The sequence below is a fragment of the Canis lupus genome, chromosome 26 (assembly GCF_003254725.2).
Source record: "Canis lupus dingo isolate Sandy chromosome 26, ASM325472v2, whole genome shotgun sequence".
Taxonomy (NCBI): domain Eukaryota; kingdom Metazoa; phylum Chordata; class Mammalia; order Carnivora; family Canidae; genus Canis; species Canis lupus.
In genome coordinates this window covers 23192930-23217693 of record NC_064268.1, presented here as the reverse complement: position 1 = coordinate 23217693, position 24764 = coordinate 23192930, and the positions used below count along the sequence as shown (strand labels likewise).

The following is a 24764-nucleotide window of genomic DNA, read 5'->3' as shown; positions in this document are numbered from 1 at the left end:
CTGTGGTTCCCCAGCCTCGCTGCATATGAGAATTCCCTGGGGAGCTTTGCAAAAATGCTGATGCCCTGGTGTCACCCACTGAGGTTCTGGGTCACTGCCTTTGGTGAGCATCTGCCTTTGGCTCAGGGCATGATCCCATGGCCTCAAGATGGAGTCCAGCATCGGGCTCCCCATGGGGATCCTGCTTCTCCCTCTGCCTGAGTCTCTGTGTCTCTCATGAATAAATAAGTAAAATCATTAAAAAAAAAAAAAAAAAGAATTCTTTTTCCTTGTAAATCACTAAGATATTTGTAAACTGATGGAGACTCGGGTCCTACAGGACTATGATCTCTGTCAATTCACCACTTGTTTTTCCCTTCCCTTAGTCGTAGGGCAGCCACAAGGGCCCAAGGCATGTCACATGTATCCCACCCGGGATTAGGGGGAGTGGACGTTGTGGGATGTCAGCCTGTGCTTTGTCCTCAGCTTGCCTTCTGCTCCCTCATCACCATGGGCATTGGTGTGGGGCGTTTCCTCCATACCCTTGACTGAGTGTTTTGGGGTTCCCAGGCAGCTGCAGCACCTGATGTAGGTGGCCATGGGGAAGCATTACTTCTGTGACTACTGCAACCGCTCCTTCCAGGACAACCTCCACAACCGCAAGAAGCACCTAAATGGGCTACAGCACCTCAAGGCCAAGAAGGTCTGGTATGACATGTTTCGAGGTGAGTGCTGGCTGGCTAGGCAGTGGGGCCAGAGGAGGGCAGGTCTCCAATCTTTCTTATTGTCAGACAAGGAAATGCCATGGGCCAGTGCCAGTCTTGGTCTGGGCTCTTTGAGGAGCAAAAAAGAGAAGGGTGTGGCCACTGGCCCCTAGGGGCAGATGGGCCCTCAGAGGGACAGGCTGGAATGTGAGCTCCTGCCCCAGTAATCTTGGCCCAGGGGAGGGTGCTGTTCTGCCATTCCCTGGGGATACTGTGGCCAGGAAGAAGGCTTTTCCAAGGAGATGTTGTTTGATCCAACAGTTGGAAAGATAGGGAAGAGCCAGCCACACCATTTGGGGCAGAGGGTATGCAGAAGCAGGCGGCCATGAGCAAAGCATCAGGTGCTCTTCCAGAAGAGGAGAGAAGGTATGGCTGGATACAGCAGGAGAGGAGAGTGGTAGGGGCTGAAGGCGGTGGCAGGGCTGGGGCCAGATTGTTAAGTCTGCAGAGGCCACAGTAAGGAGGGTAGTTTGTCCCCGGAGTGAGGGCTGAGGACAGTCTATGAAGGGCTTTAGGCAGTGGCCAACATGACCAGAGCTACATTTGACAGTGATGACTGCCTGCTGTGTGCGTGTGGGGTGCAGTAAGTGGCTGTTGAATGACCGGCTGGCCAGGTGAATAATGGAGCTGCCGGAGGGAGGGCTTTTCCGGGAAAGGCTTCTCAGAGGAGGTGCTACCAAAGCAAATGAGCTCAGGCCATAAGCACCTAGCACAGAGCCTGGCATCTTCGAGGTGCTCACTACAAAGGAGCTGCTGCTGCTGCTGCCCTGCTGTTATCAGACATAGACATTGAAGAACAGCCAGGGAAATGTTGGCTGGCCAGCCAGGAGCCAATGAAACAGAAAGGAAGCTTCGTGGTTGGGTCAGGGTGGGCCTGGAGCTTCTAGAATGAACTGGGGCAGGGCCAATGCTTCATGAGTTGGGGAGCAGGATTCCCAGAGCAAAAGGAAAGAGCTGAGTCTCAGCAGCCAAGAGGGGAGGAAAAGGGGAGACAGAGTCACCTGGTCTGAGACTCAGAATTCACCAGAAGGGAGTGGACATTTATAGAGTGCATGCTGCATGCTGGGAGACTTTTGTGGTTTGTCATTTGCTTTATCAGCAGTTCTCTAAAGCAGAGCTCCACCCTTCAAGTTAGGATCACCTGGAGACCTTGAAATAAAAAACGCTGGTCACCTGACCCCATCCCCAGAGGCAAGTTTGGGTGGGGCCTTGGCACAGTATTTTCAGAGTTCTCCCAGACTCCTTTCTGAGGAGGAAGCTGAGGCTCAGAGGCTTGGGTGTGGAGGATGGCCAGGCTGCTCAGCAAGCCAGGCATGGCTGAGGTCGTAAGGGGCTGAGAGCCGGGACAGAAGGGAATTCAGTGGCGGAGGCGTCTCCTAGGTGCCTGGGAGGCTTCTGTCTCTGGTTTCAGGCAAAGGCTCCTTGCGCGTCAAGTCCAGTGGGGACTGTGATTTGGCAGGAGCTAGGCCCCAAGATTACCTTGGTGTTCGCCCCCAGCCCCAGATTCTTAGGTGAGAACAGGTGGTCTTTGGGTCGAGGGCTGATTGGTAGAGGCTATCGTATTACTTAAAGGAAAGATGAAAGAGTGGGTGCCAAAAGCCCCTTCCCAGGGGCCCTGCATTCCTAGTGTCCTCACACATCCCCAGGCACATTCAGTCCTTAGGGCAGCTCCGCAAGGCAGCTGGGTAGGTGGAGATCCCACTTAAAGGTAGATTTACTGACCCTGGGCCCACAGGTGGCATATGAGCTTTTCCACTTGACGAGGCTTCCCCAGGGCTCCAGCTTACCTGAGCAAACCGCACAGACTTTGGGGAGGCACATGGTACCCCAGTCTGGGCTAGGACTCAACACCCACTTTGCTCCCAGCGTCATGGCCTTCGATGAGTCCCCTAACCCCCAGAGGGGCTGGCCATGCCTCTGCCATGGCCAGGACAACCATGAGGCCTGGAGCTGGACTGACTGACTACCTGTCCCACGGCGTCCCTCACTAACAATGCGGCCCTAATTCTGCCAATTGTAAAACAGCTGCAACAACTGTATCCACCTCCGAGGGAGTGACGGTGGCTCAGTGTTTTCATTGATGACTCTGTGGCACCTAAGGAACAATGTGCATCCACAAAAGGATTGGCCTCAGGCCCTTTATTTCAGTGAGCACTTAGCATGTCCTCAGCTCCCAGGCAGGCTCCGAAGACTTACAGGTGAATAAAACAGGGCCCCTCTCCTAGGCAATCTCACCCCCAGTTACAACAGTGTGTTCTGGGCAGAACCCCTGTCTTAGGTAGGCTTCCGTGCCCTGCCCACCTCGCCCTCCAAGCTCCACCCACTCTGGGCATTACAGGTACTGTCCCCTCAGTGGGCATGCCCTTCCTGCTGTCCTCCCTGCCCTCAGCCTCGCCCTTCCATCTCAGAACTCAACCCAGGCAAAGTGTCCTCAGGATGGCCTCTCTAACCCCTGGGTGAGGTCAGGTCATTTGGTGCGTGTTAGCTGTTCCCTGTTTATGTCCACATGGCTTAGTGTGACTGTTGGACCAGAAGGTAGAAGCAGGTCTGACTTATTCGCAACTAAATCCTCATCCTGGCATGGTGCCTGGCATACAGGACGTGCTCAGTAAATGTTTGTTAGATGAATATCTAAATGAGCGAGCAAACACCAGGCACCAGGGCAGCTGTTAATTTTGGGAGATGAAGCAAGAAGGACCAGTGAAGTCAGATCACGAGGAGCCTTGAGTGCTGGGTGGAGGAGCATGCCTTCTTTATGGAGGCCCTGGGTTCGGGTTCTCAGTACTGGGTGCCCTTCAGAGTCATTGAGGAGCTTTGAACAATTTTCATGCTTTCCCTCTCAGATTAATTAGAGCAGAACCTGAGAAAGATGGGCCTGAGGATTCCTGTATTTTAAAAGCTGCCTGGTGATACTGCCATGTGGTTGGGGTTAAGAACCACTGGCCAGATGCTGGGCAGCCTAGAATTTTTCTGCACACTGAGTCCTCCAGCCAGGGTGCCTTGGCAACAACTCAGGCTCAGACCCCCACCCAGGCTCAGCTGTCCTACCTCTGGGACATGGAGGTGGGGCTGGGTAATGTTCACACGCTCCCCTTCAGCCTGCCTCCCCTGGGAAGGTCTGGCACCAGCTGGACAGGGTGAGTCTGACAGGCCCAGTGCTAACAGTTGGGCACCCCCTACCCTGCTGGCCCCACCCACACTCCACCAGGTCACCCGGACTGAGTCCTCTGATAACCAACTCCTGACCGTAGCAGCCCACCCTCACTGGCTGCCTGGCCTGGGGAAGCGAGGAAGGGAGAAGCTCCCCTAAGAATCAGCCACGTACCCAGCCACCAGGAGACCAGCAACTACGTGGGGAGGAGCAGGGGCTTTAGAGTCACACACCAGGATTCAAACCTGGCACTGCCACTTCCTGACTGTGTGCCCTTTCTCCTGTTTGAACTTCTGTTTTCCCCCCTGCAAAATGAGGACATTTGCACTGTGCAGGAGGCTTGTGAGGAGGACACGAAATAAGAACTGCCACTGTTTGTTGCACATCCATGACAGGTTCTGAGCCCTGGCCTCACATTAGTGTCACCTGGGGAATGTGATGCTGAAGCTGCTCCCGGCCCCACTTTCCTGGCAATTCTAACAGGCCATCAGGGTTTGGAATCACTACCCACCTCTGCCAAGTGCTCTGCATCCATTACCTTACTCAGTTTTCACAGCAGCCCTACCAGAGGAGGATTTTCCTTGCATTTTACATATTGGAACAACTAACATGCCCAAGTCTCTGGGCAACAGAGACTTGGAGAGATTAAGCAGCTTGCCTGGGGTCAAGTGTACTTGAACTCTGAAACCCGTGGTATTTCCTTTACTCCAGCAGCCTCTAGAAAAGGCAGTGAACCAATGGGGAACGTGTCCAGCCCAAGCCCCCAGGGTGACATCAGGGCCTCTGAGTCAGGGCACATTCCTGTCTTACAGATTTGGACTGATTGGTTCCTTACCTACTGAGAAGCACAAAAAACTTCAACCATAAATATATGATGAAAATAATGGTCAGAAAAATCAGAGGAAACCAGGGTTAAAGTTTGCATCCAGAAAGATTGCTGGGAAGTCCTGTGGGGTCTGGCGGCTGGCCTGGCTGTGGCTCCGAGAACCTGCAGCTCACAGGGGCAAGGAGAGAGCAGAGAGCAGCTGGTTGCAGCCTTGGCTGTGGAGTGACATCTGAGCCCCAGGGCTTTCTGATGGGCTTCCTGGGAACCAAGAGGGTTTTTCTTAGCTTTCTATATTGACATAATTATAAACTCACAGGAAGTTGCAAAGACAGTATGAAGTTGTCTATGGTACCAGGATTTTAAAAAATGAAAAAACTGTCCAGGTGGTTCCATTGTATGGTCAAAGCCAAGAACCTCACACCTAAAACTTGGTTCTTGCTTTTGCCTGGGTCTGGGTGGAATGAGAGGGGTTGAGGTCACCTAAAGCTCAGATGCTTCTGCCCAGCATCCCCACCTGTGGTCATCCCCTCCTACGCTCCTCTGTGGATGGGAACTCTTTCCTCTCCTGATCTTGGGGGTAGGAAGTGCCTGTATGCTGCTGAAGTCTGAACCCAGACACTCTGTTCTTGCAGATGCAGCTGCCATCTTGTTAGATGAACAGAACAAACGGCCCTGCAGGAAGTTTCTACTGACAGGTAAAGTGTTCTACTCAGTTCAGGTTCCTCCAGGAATCAGCATGCCCTATCTGGCCTGCTTAGACCTCTGCGGAAGTCTCTGCCCTACCCCAGCCACCATCCTAAGTCTACTTTGTGGTCTTAGTACATTAGCCAACTAATGTCATTTTGAGGCCTTCCCAAGGTTTGTGCCTTGGGACTTCCAGGGCCTGATTCTTCAGCTCTTCAGACCTAGAACGTGATTTTATTGGCCCACCCAAAACAAGTAAACACTGGGAGATGGCAAATCTAGGAGACACTGATGGGTGTGATCGACTGGCTAATTAAGTTAGCCTGGGATCCCTTTCTCCACTGTGCCCTACTTCCCAGCAGGCAAAGCTGGAGATGGTAATGGGTTTGACAAGAAGCTTCAGAATTGGAGCCAAGGATGCCAAGTGTTGATTTGACTGCTAAATATCCACCAAATAAAGGTGCATGTAGTTCAAACACGTAAAAACCTCAGTCAGTGAAGGAACCAAGAGCAGATGAAAATAAGGATACAAAAAGTAAGACAAAGCTGAGAGAGTGATTAGTTTCCTCCATGCTTGTTTTGAGTTCCTGTATATTCTCTAAGGATTTGGCCCTGAGCTTCCTGGCAGCCAAGGCAAAGAGGAGACCATGGTGATTAATATGGTATGAAAGAGAGCTTGGCGGTGGGGAGAGGTAGTGCTGTTGGCCAAAGGAAGCCCAGTGACTGGCCATGCTCCCCTCAGGAGATGGGGCTGCCCCTAAACTGGTCATTAGGCCTGCACGTCAAGGGCTTCCTCAACAGACTTCACTTGGATGTGAAAACACCACTGGTAGGTGACGCTGGTTTAGGATACCTCTCGTCTCCTGTTATTTTGAGACACATGTTAGTCTCCCAGGCTGAGATTGGGAAAGCCACCCCGGGCTTTGGTGCGTCCTTGGTAAGCTACCATTAAAGCCTTTCTGGGGAGCAGTCCAGCAGCTCATGCAAGCCAGATGGGCAGGTGGGCACCAGGCAGGGGGCACAGCGTGTACAATGGCCTGGATTAGAGAGAGGAAGCATGACCCTTTCAGGGACCTACCTGTGGTTTGTTGAGGCTGGGGAACGGGAGCTAGGGGCCAAGAGAGTAGTGACAATGGACAAGCCTACAGAGGCCTGTACACCGCTATCACAGAAGGCTTCAGGATTTGATTCCAGGGTTGAGAGTAGGGCAGAGTGACCAGACAGGCCGCTCTGGCTACTTGTGTGGGTGGGGCCAGAGAGATTCCAAGTTTTTCTCTGGGGATGGGGTTGTTACTCTGTAATTCTAGAGGCTCATACCCTCATCAGGGTGCCCCTCAGCACATGGTGGGAGCTCTTCTAAGCAGTGAGTAACTATCTTCCCTGTCTTCTGTTGCAGGACAGTGTGACTTTGGCTCCAACTGCAGATTTTCCCACATGTCAGAGAGAGACCTGCAGGAACTGAGTATCCAGGTGGAGGGTGTGTTTGGGCAGGGACCCTGGGTGGAGGCATGAAGTGGGCTGCAGGGGGGATAGGGCCACAAAGCTGCCCTGTGCCTCCCCACCTCCTTCTCTTTGTGGCCACCTTGTGGGGATAAGCTGAGGGCTTCCTCAGGTGATGGGGTGGGTGTCAGGAATGCCTCCAAACCGCTGCAGCACAGGCATAAGAGGAGAAGGAACAGAGGAGCTTCCATCTGTGTTCCCTGCTGGGTTTAAAGTGACATGTGGGGCTTTCCTGTCCAGGAGCCGTGAAGGGTGTGCCTCAGCCTCATCTGTGCCCTTCTCATTCATACATCTCCTCCCTCCTTCCCTCCATCGGGTAACATCTATCTTGAGCCCTTCCTCGGCACCAGGCAGATCCCCTACCGCATTCTGGGGACAAAGGGGAGATGAGGAGGATACCTTCCCTGCCCACAGAATTCTTAGGCCTTGTAACAAGTGTAGCTCCCCACTGGAAACTGCCATGTCTGCTTTTGGGGACTTCATTTCTCACTTACCTAGTTAGAGAACCAAGGACATTTCCACTTAGATGGTCTTCGCTGATCTCAGGGAGCCCCTCACTGAACAGATGGAGGAACAGAAGCCAGCCTAGAGCGGAAGGGCCTCCCATGAGCCCCCAGCAGGTGAGAGGCCAATTCTGGCCTCCCAGGATGCTGCTGCCCACTCTTCCCTCTGTCCAGGTGGCCTCAGGGCAGCCAGTGGGTGTCCCTTGTCCCTTGTCCCCCAGTGGGCCTTACTCCCCTCTGACCAGTCACAACCTTCAGGCCATGCCCCGCCCTACTCTGGGGAGCCCATGGCTATGGGGCCACAGCTCTGGCATAAACACAGGGTTTCCAGGAGCTCTGCCAGGGCAGAAGTGAGGCCCCATTGGCCTCGCCAGCGAGTCCTGGCAGTGGTGGCATCTCCAGTTCTTCACTGGCCGTGGGCTCTCAGGGAATATTTGGCCATGGCAGAGAGAGCATAGGCCAGTGGGCCTGCAGCTGCGGATGATGCCTGGGAGACACAGGGATGGGAGAGGCCCAAGGGGCCTGGGGGCAGAGGTGTACCCCACCCTCAGCAGCAGCTCTAATCATCTTGGCTTTGCCACATCCCCTGTGACCTTGGCACATGGCTAAACCTCTTGGAGGCAGGATCCTGATTTGACGAACGTGACTGCTTATAAAGGTGAAGTGGGATGACGTGTGCAGTGCCAGCCCAGGCCCCGGCCCCCTCCTTGGTCCCCAAGGATGATTGTTTTTTTCTGGCCCCAGGCCCCATCCCAGGTCTTCCCGGGGACTCTGACCCATCTCACACCTGGCTTGTTTGAGCTGTTTGCTCACTTTAAAATGAGCAAAGAGGTTCTTATAGGACATTTTATGAAAAGAAAAACCAGGAAGGCTGAGGCTCCTTCCCCCACCAAGGGTCAGAGAGACCTGGCAAGTGGCAGAGCCAAGATTCAAACCCTGCTCTGCCCTGTTCTGCTGCCCACATTCCCCCCCCCCCCCCAGGTTTGAGCCCCTCCTGCGGACCAGTCTCTCTACAACGCTTTCTCTTAGGTCCAACTGCAAAAAGCTTGGGAGCCAGCTAGTGTTTTATTTTCACTTAATGAGGAAGCAGAGCGAGGCCCAGAGGGGCAGTCCTAGGAAGGTAGCAGCATGGTAGGGACTGCCCAGAGGCTCTCTGCCCCTGCCCTCCCAACTTGTACTCCCATCCCCAAGAAGGTTCTGGCTGCTTTGTGGGAGGGTGGGGTCGGGCGGTGGTGAATGTGCCTCTCATATGCCTGTTTCCCTGTCTCCGCAGAGGAGAGGCGGGCCAGGGAGTGGCCACTAGATGTTGTCGAACTCCCTGAGGGCCATCTGGAAGACTGGTTGGAAAAGAGAGCCAAGCGGCTGAGCTCAGCTCCGAGCAGCAGGTACAGGCCCCTTGGGTCCCTGCCTCCTATGCCCTCTGGGAGAACCAGCCTGCCCTCACCGGAAGCTGAACTGCCCTGCCCAGGGCCAGACAAGGATGCCCCCACAGAGCTCCTCAGAGGGGCTTCACTGGGAGTCTTGGGTCCCCAGGCCCTGGCCAGAGGCTGAGGGGCAGTCCTTTAAAGGTTCTTGTTCCCAAGCCTCATCCCCTTGCCTTAGTGGTTCCTCCCTTAACTGACATTTGTACTGGCTAAAGGGGAGGCAGGTGGCCAAGCCAACTTGACTCGACATCACCAAGTCTGTTGCCAGAGGGAGCGGCCAGATTGTGGTTACTGAAGCCTCAGTGTGCCAGTCACTGCACTGTCTCCTCTAGGGCCCTACCAGATAGGCATGGTTACCCCGACCCTGCAGAAGGGGAGGGGAGGCTCATAGGAAGATGTGAGTTGCCCACAGGCACAGGGCTAAGAGGCAGAGCTGGGATTGCTCATAGATGTGACCAGCTCACTGCCATTGTCTCACTGCCTCCTTGAGGAGGGGGCTGGGGCTGGGTCAGCCTACCTATTTCCTGGGCCCTGCACTAAATATAATATGCTTAGAAGTGGGTGGAGCTTCCTGGGTCAGGGGCCCTCAGGTTTGTTGCTGCCTATTGTCCCAGGGCTCCTGGGCTTCTTCCACCAGGTGTCAAAGGAGGGAGAGGGGAGGAAAGGGACTACTGGATGTGCTTGTGAGCTGACTTTGTAAAGTTGCCTGTGCTGGGCTGCCTCACTTTGCCTTTTTTTTTTTTTTTTTGAAGATTTATTTAGTTATTTATTTATGAGAGAGTACTAATGGGATAGAGAAGGGGAGAGGGAGAAGTAGACTCCCCAACTAAGCAGGGAGCCTTATGTGGGGGTCGATCCCAGGACTTTGGGATCATGACATGAGCCAAAGGCAGACGCCCAACCACTGAGCCACCCAGGCAGCCCCTCACTTTGCCTGTCTTGCAGTGGGGCTTCAGACCCGATTGTCTCTATGGTGTGGTCTCATGCGACAACAGCCTGGCCTGGGCCTAGGGAGCCTGGTTGGACAGTTGGGGGTGAGGCCTTGCCTCTGAGCTCTACTGGGAGGTAGAAGCTAAGTTTCCTGCCTTCTCTGTGACCCCATGAAGAGAGCTTTTTGTTCAACTCTTTTAAAATTAACTTTTAGTTTTATTTATTTTTTGAGAGAGAGAGAGAGTGGGGGTGGAGCATGAGTTGTGAGCTTGGGGTGGGTGGGGTAGAGGGAGAGATAGAGAGAATCTTAAGCAGACTCCACATTCAGCACAGAGCCCAGTGCTGGGCTCAATCTCAGGACTCTGAGATCATGACCTTAGCTGAAATCAAGAGTCCGACACTTAACCAACTGAGCCACCTGAGCACCCCAAATTTTAGTTGTTTTTTAGCTTCGTTTAAACTTGTGTCATTTTTTTCTCCCTACCTTAAAAAAACACAGTACAGACATACATGTTGGAGAGTTCCCTCCCTCCCTTCTGGTCCTGTCTGAGGTGGCTGTGACTTTGGTCAGGAGAGTGCCCCCTTTGAGACTTGTCCAGGGACCGTGTCCCAAGTGCCAGCTTCCCTCAGCCCATGTGTCATAGGGCTGGGGCTGGCTGGTGGCGCCCAGAGGACTCTAAGGCTTTCCCCACTCTCCCATGGCTGGGGCCTGGCCACCTGTGGGTCTCAGCTGTGCCCCCTGCTCACCTCCCTGCTCTGACTTGGTGGTTCCTCTGTTGGGAGTGAGCACCAGAAGCGTGGGCAGCTCCTGAGCTTTTCCCAAGGGCTCAGGAGACCCAGTGCCTGGGCTGGCTTGAGTGCAGGAGTGGGTTGAGGTGGGTGACCAAAGGTCCCCACCTAGGGACAGATGTGTCCCAGTGCTATCCAGTGCAGGACACCTGTGACCATGAGACTCCGAGGACTGGGGCATGAGGCCGAGAAACTAAGGCTGAATGACAGGCCCAGAGTCTCAGGTAGAGGTGGTTAGCACATGATGATCAGGTGCGTTTGGTGCTCTGGTGCACCTGGCCCTTGGCCCTGGGCAGTTAAGGCGATTGGTGCCCTTAAATTGGTGTGGCTGAGGAATCTCAACCCCTCCAGGAGATTGTGGCCACCTGCTATCTTCGGTAGCACTGAGCTGTCACTTGAGAGAGAGCTTAAGCCCCTGCTTGGTCTAGACCCTGGGCTACCTCTGTCACCAAGGGCCCCATCCAGCTGGAGGTCTGCAGTGGTGGTGGCAGTAGCCAGCTGCTGGGATGGCAGTAGGTATTTCTGGAAGACAGCCTGCCACTGGGGACCACTGTAGGGAGTCTCAGCCCTGTTTGTGCCCTTCACCCTCTAACCGCCCAAGCTGGCCCCTTCTGGAGTACGTGCTTTTCCCAGCAGCCACTTGTTCTCGGTGCTTGTGTACCTTTCCACTTGCCTCCTGAGGACTCAGAGCCAAAATGAATTGCTCTCTGGGCAGAGTAGGCCTGTCCGGCCTTGAGTAAAAGGTTGTTGGAAGGGAGGTGACCATTTATCATTACTTTTGCCATCATTGCTTCCATCTTCCTCGGTCCTCTCTAGTAGGCCAGTCTCACAAAAAATAATCCCTGAACCCCTAGCCCATGGGCTTCGGGCTCTGCCCCTCCACCTGTGGCTGCCCCTCCCCTGCAGGGATTCAAGGGGGAGGTGGATTCAAGCTCCAGGGCGGCTTTGTTCTGTTGCCTGAGTCTCTTCCCCTGGAGGCAGCCCTGCAGAAACCATTCCTTCTGTGCCCTGCACCCACTCAGCTTTCCAGAAGGCCACAGCTGCCCCGTCTGCCTCCCTAATGCTCCTCCCATCCATTCTCCACAGGAGCCCCATCCAGCTTCTAAAACCCTCCCTGGCCCCGAGCCCTGCGCCAACTCTCCTGGGCTTCCTCTGCCTCAGGGGTTCTGGACTGGGCAGCCCAGCTCCACGGACACCAGGGCACTTCCCTGCCACCTCCCCATCCCAGGCAGGCACCTTCTCACCTCTCACATCTGGCCTGTCAGCCCCACTGGACACTGGTGGCTTCTTGGATACAGTGGGCACTTCTGAGTTTTGTACACCACGTACACACTGTTTCTTCTGCCTGGAACTGGAATTGGCTCCCCACCTCTGCCTGGCAAAGTCAGACTCATTCTTCAAGCATTAGCTAAGATGCCCCCACCCCCCCATCCCCCCCACGGCACTGAGTTCACATTGTTGTCATTCGGGCTTGGCGCAGGCTCAGGACATATTGACTGCACCTGAGCATTTGGGGGAGCGGGGTCCCCGGCCTGGAGGACTATTCCCTAGGTGTTGGTGCTGTGGACCCCGTGTGGGGACCAGTGTGGCGGCTCCTCTTCTCTGGGTATGTCTCCTCCCTGAGGGACAGGGAGAATATGGCTACCTGGTCCAGTGGGGCCACCTAGACCCAGGGGCTCTAACCCCACAGGCTGAGCAAAGACTTCAGGGTGAGCCAGGCCAACACTCCTTGTAAAAGAGGGAAATGGGGGACTGTGACGCTCCAGCCAGGCACATTGTCCCATCCCCCGCAGCACAGTGACCCTGAGGGATCTGCCGAGAGCAGACAGTGGCAAGAGGGACAGGCTGGACTCAGACACACAGACTAATCCCCCGGCAAGGCCAGTGCTTATCCCGTTTTCCATTGTTGGCTCTTCAGATTGTGACTTTATCCCTCTTAATCTCCCCTTTTGTACCCCTCTCTGGGCTGGCGCTACTGCTCCGGCCCAGACGCTTCCCTAAGACTTTTCTTGTCATCAGAACCATGGCTGGGGAAAAGCAAAAGCTCCTGTCCTGGTGCAGGGGGGCAAACAGGTCCCTAGAGAGGCCACGCGCAGTGCACCTCGGTGTCCCCTTGTGCTCTGTGCAGGGCTGGAGAGGTGCGCTCCAAGAGCTCAGGGGCCCAGGGAATGTGTCTGTGTCTGAGCGCATGAAGGGGGTGCCCTCATCCTGGTGGGAGGCCCCAGCTGCCCTGGAGTCTGCCCAATCTTCTAGAGAAGGGTCCGAGGCTCACCCTCTCTGCAGAGAATTGCAGTCACCTTAACCCTGCGGGAAGCCCCAGGGCGCTCCCTTCCAGTAACTGCGGAGCTTCCCGCACTCCCACCCTTCTCTGAGGCTGGTGGAGTTTATGAAGTCTCCCCAGCGCCATAAATCATGCTGGGAGCTGCCTTCTGCGCTCTCCAGCACACAGCACGCAGCTAAGCAGGGGATTTCCCTGGCCTCCCAGAACAGGAGGCTGCCCGAAGTCCTCCAGTGGGCTCTCTACAGGGCTGAGGGGTCAGGGCCGAGGAGCTGCAGCCAGGCACACCCTCGGGGCTCCTGACCCCACCCCCCACCTCTACCTCGGAGGCCCGAGGCCTCTCCAAACCTTTCAGAGGACCCAGGACTTTCCCTCTTGGCAGAGGGCTGGCCATTGGATCCCAGCCTGCCTGGAGCTGCCAGGGCATCACGTCCACTGAAAGTTGGGCCTGTGGATTGGGGGGCAATGTCTGGAGCCCCTGTATACGTTGCCTGTTAGCCCCTACCCCCCCAAAACCCCAGACTCTGTCACTTGGGCCTATGACTGACTCTTTGTGCCTCAGTTGTCTCATCTATAAACGGGGTTCATGTGAGGGCGCTTAAGGTTTCTCTGGACCGTGGTGTCTGGCCCAGAGTGGTGCGTCAGTAAGAGTGCTCAGTGTTGCTACTTGTTGTCAGCAGACATTCACTCAGTGGCCTCCCTGTACCAAGCCTGGCTCCAGGCACTGGGGGACACATGGATACCACCCCTAACCCCTGGTCTCTTCCATGTGAGAGCTCTAGTCCCATAGGGGAGACATGAGCTCTCAGGTGAGTTCAAAGTGCTCCATAGCCTGTGAGGGGCTACACAGCCCTGGAGCAGCAGACTGAGTAGGGATTAAGTCCAGAAGCATTGGACTGTGGAGCAGTTGGGGGGCAGGAAGCTGCCTCTGTACCCCAGCTGGCTGCCTCAGGACAGGGTGGCCCCTGGCTGGGCACCCAGGTTGCATGCTCCAAACAGGCCCTGGTTCCCAGGTGGCAGCTCCAGGGTGGTGGACCTCAAGGTGAAGGAGAGTGAGGAGCGTGAGAAATGAGGCTTTTAAAAAAATTTTAGACAATATTTTTTTCTGATTTCAAAAGTTTGCGTGCTTGTAAAACTTCTCTTGAAAAGTATAAAGAAGTAAAAACAAAAACCACCCATAACTACACCACGCAGATAGAACCACTGTTAACATTTTGCTGTGTCTTCCAGGTTTTTTTTTTTATGCATTTATATATGTTATATATCTTTAAACAAAAATAGTATCATGCTATATACATTATTTTATAAGCTGCTTTTTCTCTCACACAGTACATCATGACACCTTCCTTATCAGTGCATACAAGTCTGCCGTCATTCTTATGCGGGCTGCATAGCATTCTTTGCTGTGGACGTGCATGTGTATTTATTTAATCAGTCCCCCGCAGGTGGACACAGGCTTTTTCTGCTTCTTGTAGCTCAGTCTCTGCCCACAACCCTGCTATTTCACTTGGGCTCCTTCCTAGAGGTGAGGTTACTGGCTCAAAGGGTCTGCATGTTTTTGAGGCTCTGCCTTCCAGAAAGGTCATGCAAGCAGCTGACCTTTCCCGTAGCTGGGGTGGTGGGGAGGGGGAGCTGGAGGGAGGTGCCCCAGCCCGGGGCCTGGGCAGGGCCCCATTCTAATTCTCTGACTTTCTCTTTCTCTCTAGGGCTGAACCCATGAGAAGCACCATCTTCCAGTACCCCATAGGCTGGCCACCAGTCCAGGAGCTGCCTCCATCCCTGCGGGCACCCCCACCCGGGGGGTGGCCCCTGCAGCCCAGCGTCCAGTGGGGCTGAGCCCCTCATCCCCACTTTGACCCCCATCTGGTCAGCTTTTGTGTCAGTCACAATAAAGATAAGGGCTACTGGGGATGCCAAGGGCCTCTCCCCCGCCTGCTGCCCCCTGTGGAGCCTCTGAAACCACATGCTGCTGGGCCTGGCTTGACTAAGGCCCCAGAGTTGCCCCAGCAGGTATAGCCCTGGTCCTAGCTCTGCTCCAGACAGCTCCATCCTCCCTCCCTCTTGGGACATCTTGAGAAGATGGGTGGTAAAACTTCCTTCTGGATGTTTATAAAGAAAGTCTGTCACCATGGTGGTGTGGCTTCCTCCTTGCCCGGCGCCCTTAGCTCCATGCCCCGGCCCCGGTCAGAGGACAGGCAGGACTGGGGTTGAGATGAAGTCCTCTGCTAGGTGAGAAGTGCTGTTGCCCTTCTCCTCAGAGGGCTGGCAGAGGCTCAGCACGGCTGGGCACAGGGTGTGCCAGTATGGCTGAGATGGTCACCTCCGTGAAAGGGAGCTCCAGATCTGAGAGAGGAGCTTGAGGACTCCATCTGCTGTCCCAGTCCCCGTGTCTGCCCACGCTGAGCTGGTGCCTGAACGTGAGATGGCACAACTGGGGCGTGGTAGGAGCTGTGTCTCTGGCCTGGACAGTGTAGAGAAGTTGGGGGACCCGGAAGGACACGCCCTGGACTTGGGGGAGTGGCCTGGCTGAGCTTCCTGGGCTACACCAGCCGCTTAGCCCAACATGACCCAGGGCCCCTCCCAAAGCTTCTGCCCTGGAGGAGCCCCCTGGCTGATGAGGAGATTGCACAGGCCGCTCAGGTGATGTGCAGCCTCCGGGCCCGTGGTCTGCTTCCCTCCTCGCTGTACTCCAGTTCTAGACTCTGTGCTGGGTAATGGTGGGCAAGGTGGGCCTCAGGCCAGTGGGCCTCTGGCAGGGGGGCTCAGAGGGTGCAGAGACTGCAGGGCCACCTCAGATGCCCCATCTGCTGTGAGCTTTTGCCCTTCCTGAAAATCCCTGTTGAAGGGGGATACTGAATCTGGGGGCCCTCAGCCTCAGGCTCTTCATCTGTGAAATGGGCAAATTCTCTCGCCTCAATGGGCACATGGAGGAAGGCTAGGTTTGAGTCTAAGGAGGGTCAGAGAAAGGGACCCCACAGAAGGCCAAGGGCCTCCTCAGGCTGGGCCAGGGAGTAGGGCCCAGGAGACCTCAGCCTCACCCCCTCTCTAGGAGGAAGCCTTCTGCCCCCATCTCTACCCTGCCCACAGCCCTGGGCAAATCTCAGGGACCAGGGTCAGGTTGGCTGTGTGGCCCTGGGCACAGGGTGCTCCTTCCTGCCTAAGTGACCACAGCGGCTACCAGACCCTATACGAATGCCTCCTAAGTTTCCCAGGAGCTCCTGGACAGTGGGAGGGAAGAGCTAGTGCTACATACAGGCCAGGGTGGCAGGGTGCGGGCGGGGCTCGGGGTGACCTCAGCCACCACCGGGACCTCGCGGCCAGGCCATGGCTCCATGCAAGGGCCCGCAGGGGCGGGTGGGGTGGGGTTGCCAGACGTCCAGGCCCTGGAGTACACGCGGCGGCGGTGGCCCCGGGAGCCGAGAGGGAGAGGACTGCAGGCGGCCGTGGGTGCGGAGTGGGCCCCAGGCACTGCGTGTGCCTACTTCATGCCGCTGCGCAGCACCTGGTTGGCTGCGATGAGCATGACGCTGATGATGAAGGCGATGGCGAAGGCGCAGATCAGACTCTTGCGCACGCACGTCTGGCGGATCTGCTGGTTGGAGCAGGCTGTGGCCGCCCGCCAGGGAGCACCAGGGAGAGACAGACGGGGACAGCGAAGCATGGAATCAGGAGCCGCCTGCACATCCGCACATGGGCTTGTCCCATGGGACGTGCAGGGACACGAGGCCGGGGCAGGCAAGCAGGCCCCCGCCCCGTCCCCGGCAGACCCTGGTTCCTCCTCCCCTGCCCGAGCAGTTGGCCTGCCCATGGGCCACCAGGGGTCGTTCACTCACTCTCCACGTCCACGGGGCACTCCTCGGCTGTGCCCAGGTGGCTTTCCTCCTCCGTCATGATGATGTTCTCAATGTCCTTCATGGACAGGTGCTCACAGAAGGTGTCGTACAGCAGCCGCTTCAGCTCGTCCACGGTCAGCTTCTGCATGTCGCACTTGGAGGGGGAGGAGACATGGTGCTTTGGCCACTGCCACCACCACTGCCACCACCCAGTTCCCTGCAGCCACCCAGGCTCAGTGACAGGCCTCCAGATTCTGGAGGACTGGGAACCACTTCTCTTTTTCTGGGAGATAAGACATCTGGAGGGGCGGGGAGAGAAGCCTGGGATAGCCAGCCCCCTTTACAGTGTGGCCCTGACCATTCACTGGCCCTATACAACCCTCCACAGTGTGCACAAGCCTAAATCCAAACCAGCCAGGGCATACCTTCCAGAAGACGGTGTCAAAGTCAGTGCCGTGGAACTTCTCTGGGATCCCCGAGGTGGAAAGCTTGGGTCCCAGGAGGGTCACAAACTCCTCGAAGTCCACTTGGCCATCGCCTAGGGCAGGCACAGGTCCAATCAGGGGTCCAGCCTACAACTGGGCTGGGGCCCGGGCCACCTTGGGCCACTGGTACCTGGGGCAGGTCCCACCTTCTCCGAGCCTTGAGTTATTTTCAGGGACACCTAACATCTGCCAAGCTCTGGACGGCTGCTAAAGCCACCAAATATGACCAAAGCGGTGATGGAGCACAGCAGGTGGGCAGAGCGTCCAGGAGAGCCTCAGATTTTACTCAGAAACGTGGCTCCCCGGCACCCGCTGCCTTCGCCGGGGTGGGGGTGGGGGACTGTGGGGCTGACATTCTCAGTGCACAGACGGGACACAATCTACCCAGACCACTACCTGCTCTCAGGGTGGAGAGGGGCAGGGTGGGAGGCCCATGGTGGGGTGGGGATGGGAAAAGGGGACCGGACATGACTGGTCTTTTTCTTTTTTTTACTAGGTTTTCCTTAATAAAGTGCCAGGTGGCAAATAAGACTAAATGAGTTTTTATTTGGGGTGAGGGGACCTGGGACATTTAATACATCCTTTCTACTTTTCTGTACTTTAAAAATTGCTCCGGAGGACAGCTCGCTGGCTCAGTCAGTAGAGCATACAACTCCTGGTCTTGGGGTTGTAAGTTTGAACCCCATGTGGGGTGTAGAGATGACTTAAAATCTTAAAATTGCTCAGAATGCAGAGCAAGAGAGCCAGAGCCTCTGTGTGGGTCTGGTGGCAGCGGCGTACTCTAGCCTCTACTCTCCAGGCTAAGAAATGGGGCCAGACCTGGCTGCATACTACCTTGGGCTTGGGGTGCCCTCAAGGAGACACTCAGGGTGGGCTCAGCCTCAGAGGCCCAGGTCAGGGGTGAGGAAACTGAAGCAGAGAGTGGTGCTCACCATCCATGTCCAGCCGCTGGATGATAACTTCCAGCTCCACCTCGTTGGGCATGTAGCCCAGGGAGCGCATGGCCGTGCCCAGCTCCTGCTTGGAGATGAAGCCATTGCCATCGCGATCAAAGACTTTGAAGGCCTCACGGATCTCTGTGGGGGGGAGCAGAGCATGTTGGGACCTTACCTCCATCCCAACACCCCTCTCCCTAGGCCCCCAGGATCCCTGACCCCACAGCCTGGGCATGGCATTGAGAATCCTCTACAGACCCTGCAGTTCTGGTCAGAGACAAGTGGCAGGTGGCCCAAGTGCCCCCCATAGCGCTGCCTTCCGGGAGCTCGGGGCGAGCCAAGGCAGGCAGCAAAGGTGTGCCCAGGCCTGAGTACTGACGAGATCACCCTGGGGAGGGGTCTCCTCTGAGTGCCAAGCTCCCACAACCTCTCAGGACGTGCTCACGACGACCCCGTGTGGCGGGTAAGCATGAGTCCCACTGTGCTGGCTGCTGGCTGGCACCCCAGGCCTCTGTGCCTGCCACAGGCTTCCCGGTCCACCCCTCCTCCTTCCATCCCCCACTCCCCCGCGTCCCCGTCCCCATCGCAAGCTTTCTCCCCTGGGCTCCGCTTGCAAACTCCAGCCAACATTCCATAATGGCACCAGGTGAGGCAACCACCAGCTCCAGCTCAGGGCTGACAGGCCGACAGCTCCACGCAGAGACTGCTTCCCCAGCCCAAGGTTTAGGGGAAGGCGGAAGCTGGATGGACGGGCCCCAGCAAGCCCAGGCCTGCTCAGATGTGGGGATTGTCCTCTGCACCCTACAGAGGAGGAGACTGAGGCCTGAGGGCCTGGGTGACTTGGGTGGAGAGAAATCAATGCCTGGGCGGGGAGCAGTGAGTGACCTTGGGCCAGACCCCGACCCCGGCAGCAGAATGCTCAGTAGTGATGTGCATATGGCAAGGCTTTTACCAAAGATGTCCAGAAACCCTCCGAACCTCTCCCTGCTCCCCTTCCCTCTACCTGCTGTCCCTTCGTGGTCACTCAGCCAAGAAGAGCCCTACAGAGCACTTTCCTTTGGCGGAGAAGGGAACCTCACTCCACTCACACCCTCCCTGCTCTGGCATCCTTGTTCGGTTCCCCTGCTGGCCTCCTGGCCTCCCGGCCTTCGCCTCAGCTGTCCCCGCTGGCTGGGACTTCAGCAAGCACAATTCTGCCCCTGAATGTAGGTGTGGGTGTATTTTGGAAGCAGAGACAGATAAATGCTCCATGCTGCAGGCCTAGAAACTGAGGCCTGGAGAGGCAAAATAGCCAGCCCAGGCTCAGTTTGGGGTCAAGGCTGTTTCTGGTGAGAGCAGGAATCTGGCTGGCCCAAGCCTGGCCTTAAGGTTGTGTGAATCCCTAAAACTGACCCACGGAGTTATTCCGTGATTCTGCTGGCCCCATCGCAGACTAGGGGGCCATGCAAGGTGGCTGAGGCTGAGGCCCCAAATTACATCAGGTTCTTCCTACATGGTGTCTGTACCCAAGGCCTGGAGGTTAGACAAGAGGACATGTAGGCCAAGACAGAGACAGACAGTGGGCTACAGCCGAGTTGCCTAAGCCCCCAGACCCTCTGACTCTGGACCTTCTCCAACCATCCTAGACTGGGCCTGAGAATCTGGTCTTACCAGGGGTTCCCAGGCCAGAAAGCAGCTGGCATGCGAGATCTGGTCCAGGCCCCAGGGTTTCTATAAACCCTGGACTCGGCCCTCCAGGCTGACTCCCACCTAGCATTTTCCTGGGCCACTGACAAGGTGGTAAGCTCCCCATCACCGGAAGTGTATGAGTGGAGGCCCGGTAGTCATGGAGGCTACTAAAGGGGTCCTATTGCTGGGAGTCTCTAGGTAGAGACTAAGGCACTGACCATGCGACCAGGCACATGGTCTGCCACTTTTGCCACCACACACACTTAGGTGTGTGGCCAGAACTGTTGCCCTCCTGACCCAGCCCCAGGCTCTGCCCACCTCAGGTGTCCTGAACTCCAGCCCTAGGGGCCCTTTCAGCCGTGGTGAGCACCAGGATTGCTCCATGTCCACGGTTTTGATCATATGGCTTCCCTTGCCTGGAAGTTCTTCCTCTCACCATAGCAAACTGATGCATCTCAGGTTCCCAGCATAGACAGCATCATCTCCCTGGGTATCCTCCCTGCCCCCCAGAACTCTGGCCTTCTTCTGGGATCCCACAGACCCCACTCTTCCTTTGCACTGACCACATTGGACTGCGACCTCGAGTGCCATGAGGGAAGGAGCCAGGTAGGTCTTGTTCACAGCTGGGTCCCCATCACCTGGAATAGTGCTGTCTGTCAAGCATAAACATCTGCCCAACTAGTGAGTAAATGAATGAATGACTGATTCAGGGAACACACCCATCAGGAGCACACAGAGGAAAGAGCTGAGCAAAAGTTCATGCACCACTTGGTGTGAGGCCCTCATTCAGAGCCCATTTACTCCTAGTTTACAAACAATCCTAGTAAGAGTAAGCATTTGCTTTCCACTTCGTAAGCAGGCGAGAAGCATGAGGGGAAGCTGAGGATGCTGCTTGTCCCCTTGTCCAGCCCCCAAGGACCCCACACCAACCCAACCTATGGGCCACCACAGAAGAGGAGAATCAAGCCAAGGGCAGGGTTGAGGGTACCACCTCCAGATTTCTGGGTGAGAGGCTGATTTTGAGAGGAGGAACCCAGGGTCAAGGATCCCATCTTTCTGGGTGCCTCAGTTTCTTCCTCTGTAGAGGTCCACCAGGATATCTCAAGTTGGGATGGCAAAACCCTCGACACACAGGCGCCTGCGGTGGATGCTGGTCCCCTTCCCTGCAATGAGCTGGGGTCCAGGCTGTCCCTCCCACCCTGACAGGGGCTGGGTGTGGCCCCCAGAGTCCATGCTTGCTTCAGTCGGAGCCCCCAATCCTCTTCTGGAAGCCCTGAGGAAATGTACCAGAGACTGTGGGCAGGTGACAGACCCTGAGGCAGCCCAACAGGCCTCCGGGGGCATCAGCACTCTGGCAGGAGGCTGGAGTCCAGAGAGGGGGTGCACACTCTGGAGGTCACTCAGGAAGGGGGGCAGCGCCTGTCCTCTGCAGCAGCTGCCATTCCCTGCGGCACTGGCCCCGCACCCCCCCCCCCTGGCATCCCTGAGTTTCTGGTCTGCGCAGACACAGCTGCTGGGCTTGCAGGGAAAAGGGGCAGGATGGGGGACTCCCCCACCCCCCATGCTCCAAGTGCCCTATTTGGCCACTCTCAATGCAGCCTCCACTGTCTGACTGAGCAGGCCAGGTGCCAGCCTCAGAACCCTGCCCTGGTGGCTGTCTGCCTGTCTGTCTGTCTGTCTCCTTCCTCTTCTCTCTGGCCGGAAAGGGCTGGGCTAAGGCTTGCAGTCACCCCACTCCTACCCTCAGGTGTTCACGTCTGTTGATGCCACTGGGGCCAGCCTCAGTGCCCCTGCAGACTCTGGGGGGCTCTGCTGGGGGTCTATGTTGTGGCGGGGGTGGTGGGGTGGGGGTGGGGCGAGACAGGTTGAAGTTGGAAAGCCTGTGCCGCTCCTTCTCAGGGGTCAGACAGGCTCCAGGCCAGCCACATCTACCCTGCCAACCACCACCCACGGTTCCCCAGGGCCACAGGTCCCCAGGTGCCTTTGCCAGACCTTCAAGGACTCTTCTCCCCAGCCTTTGGCGATCCTGCCTGCTTGGTCCATCCCCCTGCACACCCTGGGTCCCTAGCTCAAGAGCTTGACCAATCCTCTCCACACTCCAGGCTCTTACTCCTACAAGAATCCCCTCCTTGGCCTCCCCTGCTGCTGCATCTGGGTCTGCAAGCTCCCGCTGTGTGCCAGGCACCTCCATGAGTGCCTCCATTGTACCCTCTGTCACCAGCAGCCCTGGGGAGGGGCAATGCCAGGCCCTTTTTACAGATGGAGAAACAGAGGCAAGAAAGGCAAATGATTGCTCAAGGTCACTCTGTGAGCTGAGGGTGTAGAGATTTGAACCTGGTGCTGCCTGGCTGGGAAGTCCTCATCTACACCCTGTGTTCTCCACCTCCCTTACTGGTCCCTCTCCCCCTCAGATTAACCGCCCCCTGGATTTCTGCGGCAGGCACATAATGTCTGCAGTATTTCATCCCGAGCCGCCGGGCATCCTCTTCTCCGCACATGTGGATCCCCCACTGGTGGGTGGGTGTCCTCCCAGCAAAGGGCCTGGGGCCTCTCTACCCCTGGGGCAGGAGCATGAATGTAGGGCACTGGGCAGGGGGGCAGGGGGGCTGGGGAGGTCACTTCTTCCATCCGGCCCTGGCACTCTAGGACCACCGGGGCCTGCAGAGACTTGGTCTCCCAGGAGGGCGTTTGGGGTGCCTACAGCCAAGAAGGGGGTCAGTTGTGGAGGACTTCTTGCCCTCATCTACAGTTGCCCACAGGCTGGGAGATAGGCTGGGGCCCCCCAGACATTTGCTTGTCTCACGACCCCCACCTGGTCACCCCAAGGAGGGCCTGCCCTTCAGATTTCCCCTGGGCCAGGATCCCCCTGCTCCTCAGGGCCCAGGAAAAGGGGACAGGAGAGAAGCTGGGAGTGCGTTTGGTGTGGCTGGTGACTAACGCTGCTGGGTTCCTGCCAGTGTGTCCGCCAGGCGGCCTGAGAGGAGCCTGCGGCCTTCTTACCCCTGCACTGCCCTCCCTGTGCCCACTCACCCCTGCATCCCAGCCTCTTCTCAGCTTCTCAGGGTCTGCACCCTGGGACTGGGAGATCAGGAGAGGAGAGACCCAGCCAGGCCCACAGCTTCGCTGCCAAAGTCACGGTGGGGTGTGGAAGCAAGGGCAGGGAATGAGGTGGAAGCTGCAAGGGTTTTGGGGGGGACACTGTGGCCCCCTGCCCAAGTGGCCAGGAGGAAGAGATAGAGGAGCGCCCATGCAGGAAGACACTGGCAGGAGGTTCGGGGTGGCCCAGGGCAGGAGGAGACAACAGTGAGGAAGACACGGCCTGTGTCCCATCCCCTGCTCTCTTGGTTCCCATTGCATCTCTTCCTTTTCCCAGGCCCTGGTCAGACAGGGCAGATGCTAGGGCTTTGGGGTTCAAGGCCAGAGATCCAGCAGCAGCACTCATCTCTCTGTTCTGCCCGTATCCAACAGCGGACCCCATCTCTGTGGCTCTGCCAGCCTCTGGAGGCTTTCAGGGGACTTGAGAGGAGCAGGTGGCTCATAGTCTATGGTGCAAGGTGTGTATGTGTGTGTTGGGAGGACAGCTCCCTTCTCCCTCTTAATCTTCCCCTCACCAAGTCTGACTCCCCCAAGATCTACCCTCTCCACGGCTTGGAGATGAGGGAAGACCTCTCTCTATGCCTCCCCCTGTGCTCCCATCAGCATCCCTGACAGCACTGGTATCTCAATTGCACCCCCCTAAGCTCCGATGAGCTCCCGGACCCCAAAGACCCTTGGACCCAAGATAACTGAAGAGAGGCACAGCCTCTGGGTGATCTTAGCCCCTCACCCAACAGCAGACAAGTAGATCGCAGGCGTCCAAGACTTCTATCTGCCCAGAACCCCCACTCCACTCCACATGGGGCCCTAGGAGATCTGGGGGATGGAAGGCCCACCCACCCCCAGCCCAGGAGGGAAAGAGCTTGCAGGCCCTAGGGGTCTCAATGCTCCCCAGAATCTTCCTTCCAGAGCCCCCAGCCCCTGACCTCTGCTCTGATCTTGCCTAGCCCCTTCCCTACCCCATTCACGGTGAGAGGCAGAGTGACTGGGGTGGGGGGTGGGGGATGGACATAGAATTGGGTCCCAGCCTCTGCCTTTCCCTTCCGGGCTTGGTTATCGCGACCCAGCAGCCAATCTGGCCACTTGTTGTCGCCACCACCTCCTGGGCCGCCCTCCCAGCGCTCAGGGTTGGGGGTCCCCTCAGGGCTGTGGGGAAGTGGGGAAGGCCGCAGGAGGGACTGGGGACAGCCCCGCAGGCGGCAAGAGCAGGGCAGTCGCCCTCTCCCCTTCTCTGGCTGCCGGAGCAGATTGGATTTTAAAAGCGACACGAGCGGAATGTCAATGCGAGCGCAGAGCAGCAGGCGGGCGCCGCGGAGGGGATCAGGATGCGGGTGCTCCGGCCGGGCCCGCGCGGGGGGCGCAGCTCCGACCCCCGCCCCAGGCGCCGCGTTGCCGCACCGTCACCGCGGTCTGCGCGGCCCCGTGACCCCGCTGCGGGGCTCGGCAAGTTTCCGCAGCGCGGGGGACCCTGCGGGCAGGGGCCCGGCCGCCCTCCGCCTTGGCTGCGCCCACCGCGGCACCCAGAGGTGCGAGTTGGTCCTGACTCCCCGCGCAGCTGCTCGCCGGAGCGCCCACCTGGCAGCCGGCACCTGCGGACGGCCCCCCGCCCCTGCGCCCCTGCTCCGCGCTCCACCTGGGCGCACAGGTAGGAGGCCAGCGGGCGGGGGCCCGGCGGGGCACTCACCCTCCAGTTCGTCCTCGGGGATGTCCACGGGGCGCTGCTCCGACAGCAGGTTGGGCACGGTGTAGATGCCCCGGTACATCAACGCCGCCGTCACCGGGTGGAACGGCATCTTGGAGGCTCCGCGCCCGCCCGCCCGCCGCAAACTTTGAGGTCGGGGCTCATGGGCCGGCGGCGGCCCCGGGGGCGGCTGGAGCGGGCGGGGCGCGCGGCTGCGGAGGGCGGCCCGGCGGCAGCG

The 24764-nt window shown here is 57.4% G+C and overlaps 2 protein-coding genes across 5 annotated transcripts in view; one reads left to right on the top strand and one right to left on the bottom strand.

Moving 5' to 3' along the window:
* ZMAT5 (zinc finger matrin-type 5) overlaps positions 1–14959 on the top strand; it is a 26826-nt gene extending 11867 nt beyond the window's left edge. For all 4 annotated transcript variants that reach the window (XM_025474492.1, XM_025474494.3, XM_025474496.3 and 1 more), the window contains 5 exons: positions 550–704; positions 5353–5415; positions 6801–6881; positions 8681–8792; positions 14535–14959. In XM_025474492.1, the coding sequence (XP_025330277.1) occupies positions 578–704; positions 5353–5415; positions 6801–6881; positions 8681–8792; positions 14535–14664 (513 nt within the window). In that variant the 5' untranslated portion in view covers positions 550–577 and the 3' untranslated portion in view covers positions 14665–14959. The remainder of the gene's footprint in view (positions 1–549; positions 705–5352; positions 5416–6800; positions 6882–8680; positions 8793–14534) is intronic.
* Positions 14035–24764, bottom strand: CABP7 (calcium binding protein 7). Its single transcript, XM_025474491.3, has 5 exons — positions 24530–24764; positions 18079–18222; positions 17087–17199; positions 16662–16815; positions 14035–16434 (listed from the first exon to the last, which is right to left on the bottom strand). The coding sequence occupies exons 1-5, from the start codon at positions 24636–24638 to the stop codon at positions 16307–16309; spliced, it is 648 nt and encodes a 215-aa protein (XP_025330276.1). The 5' UTR covers positions 24639–24764; the 3' UTR covers positions 14035–16306.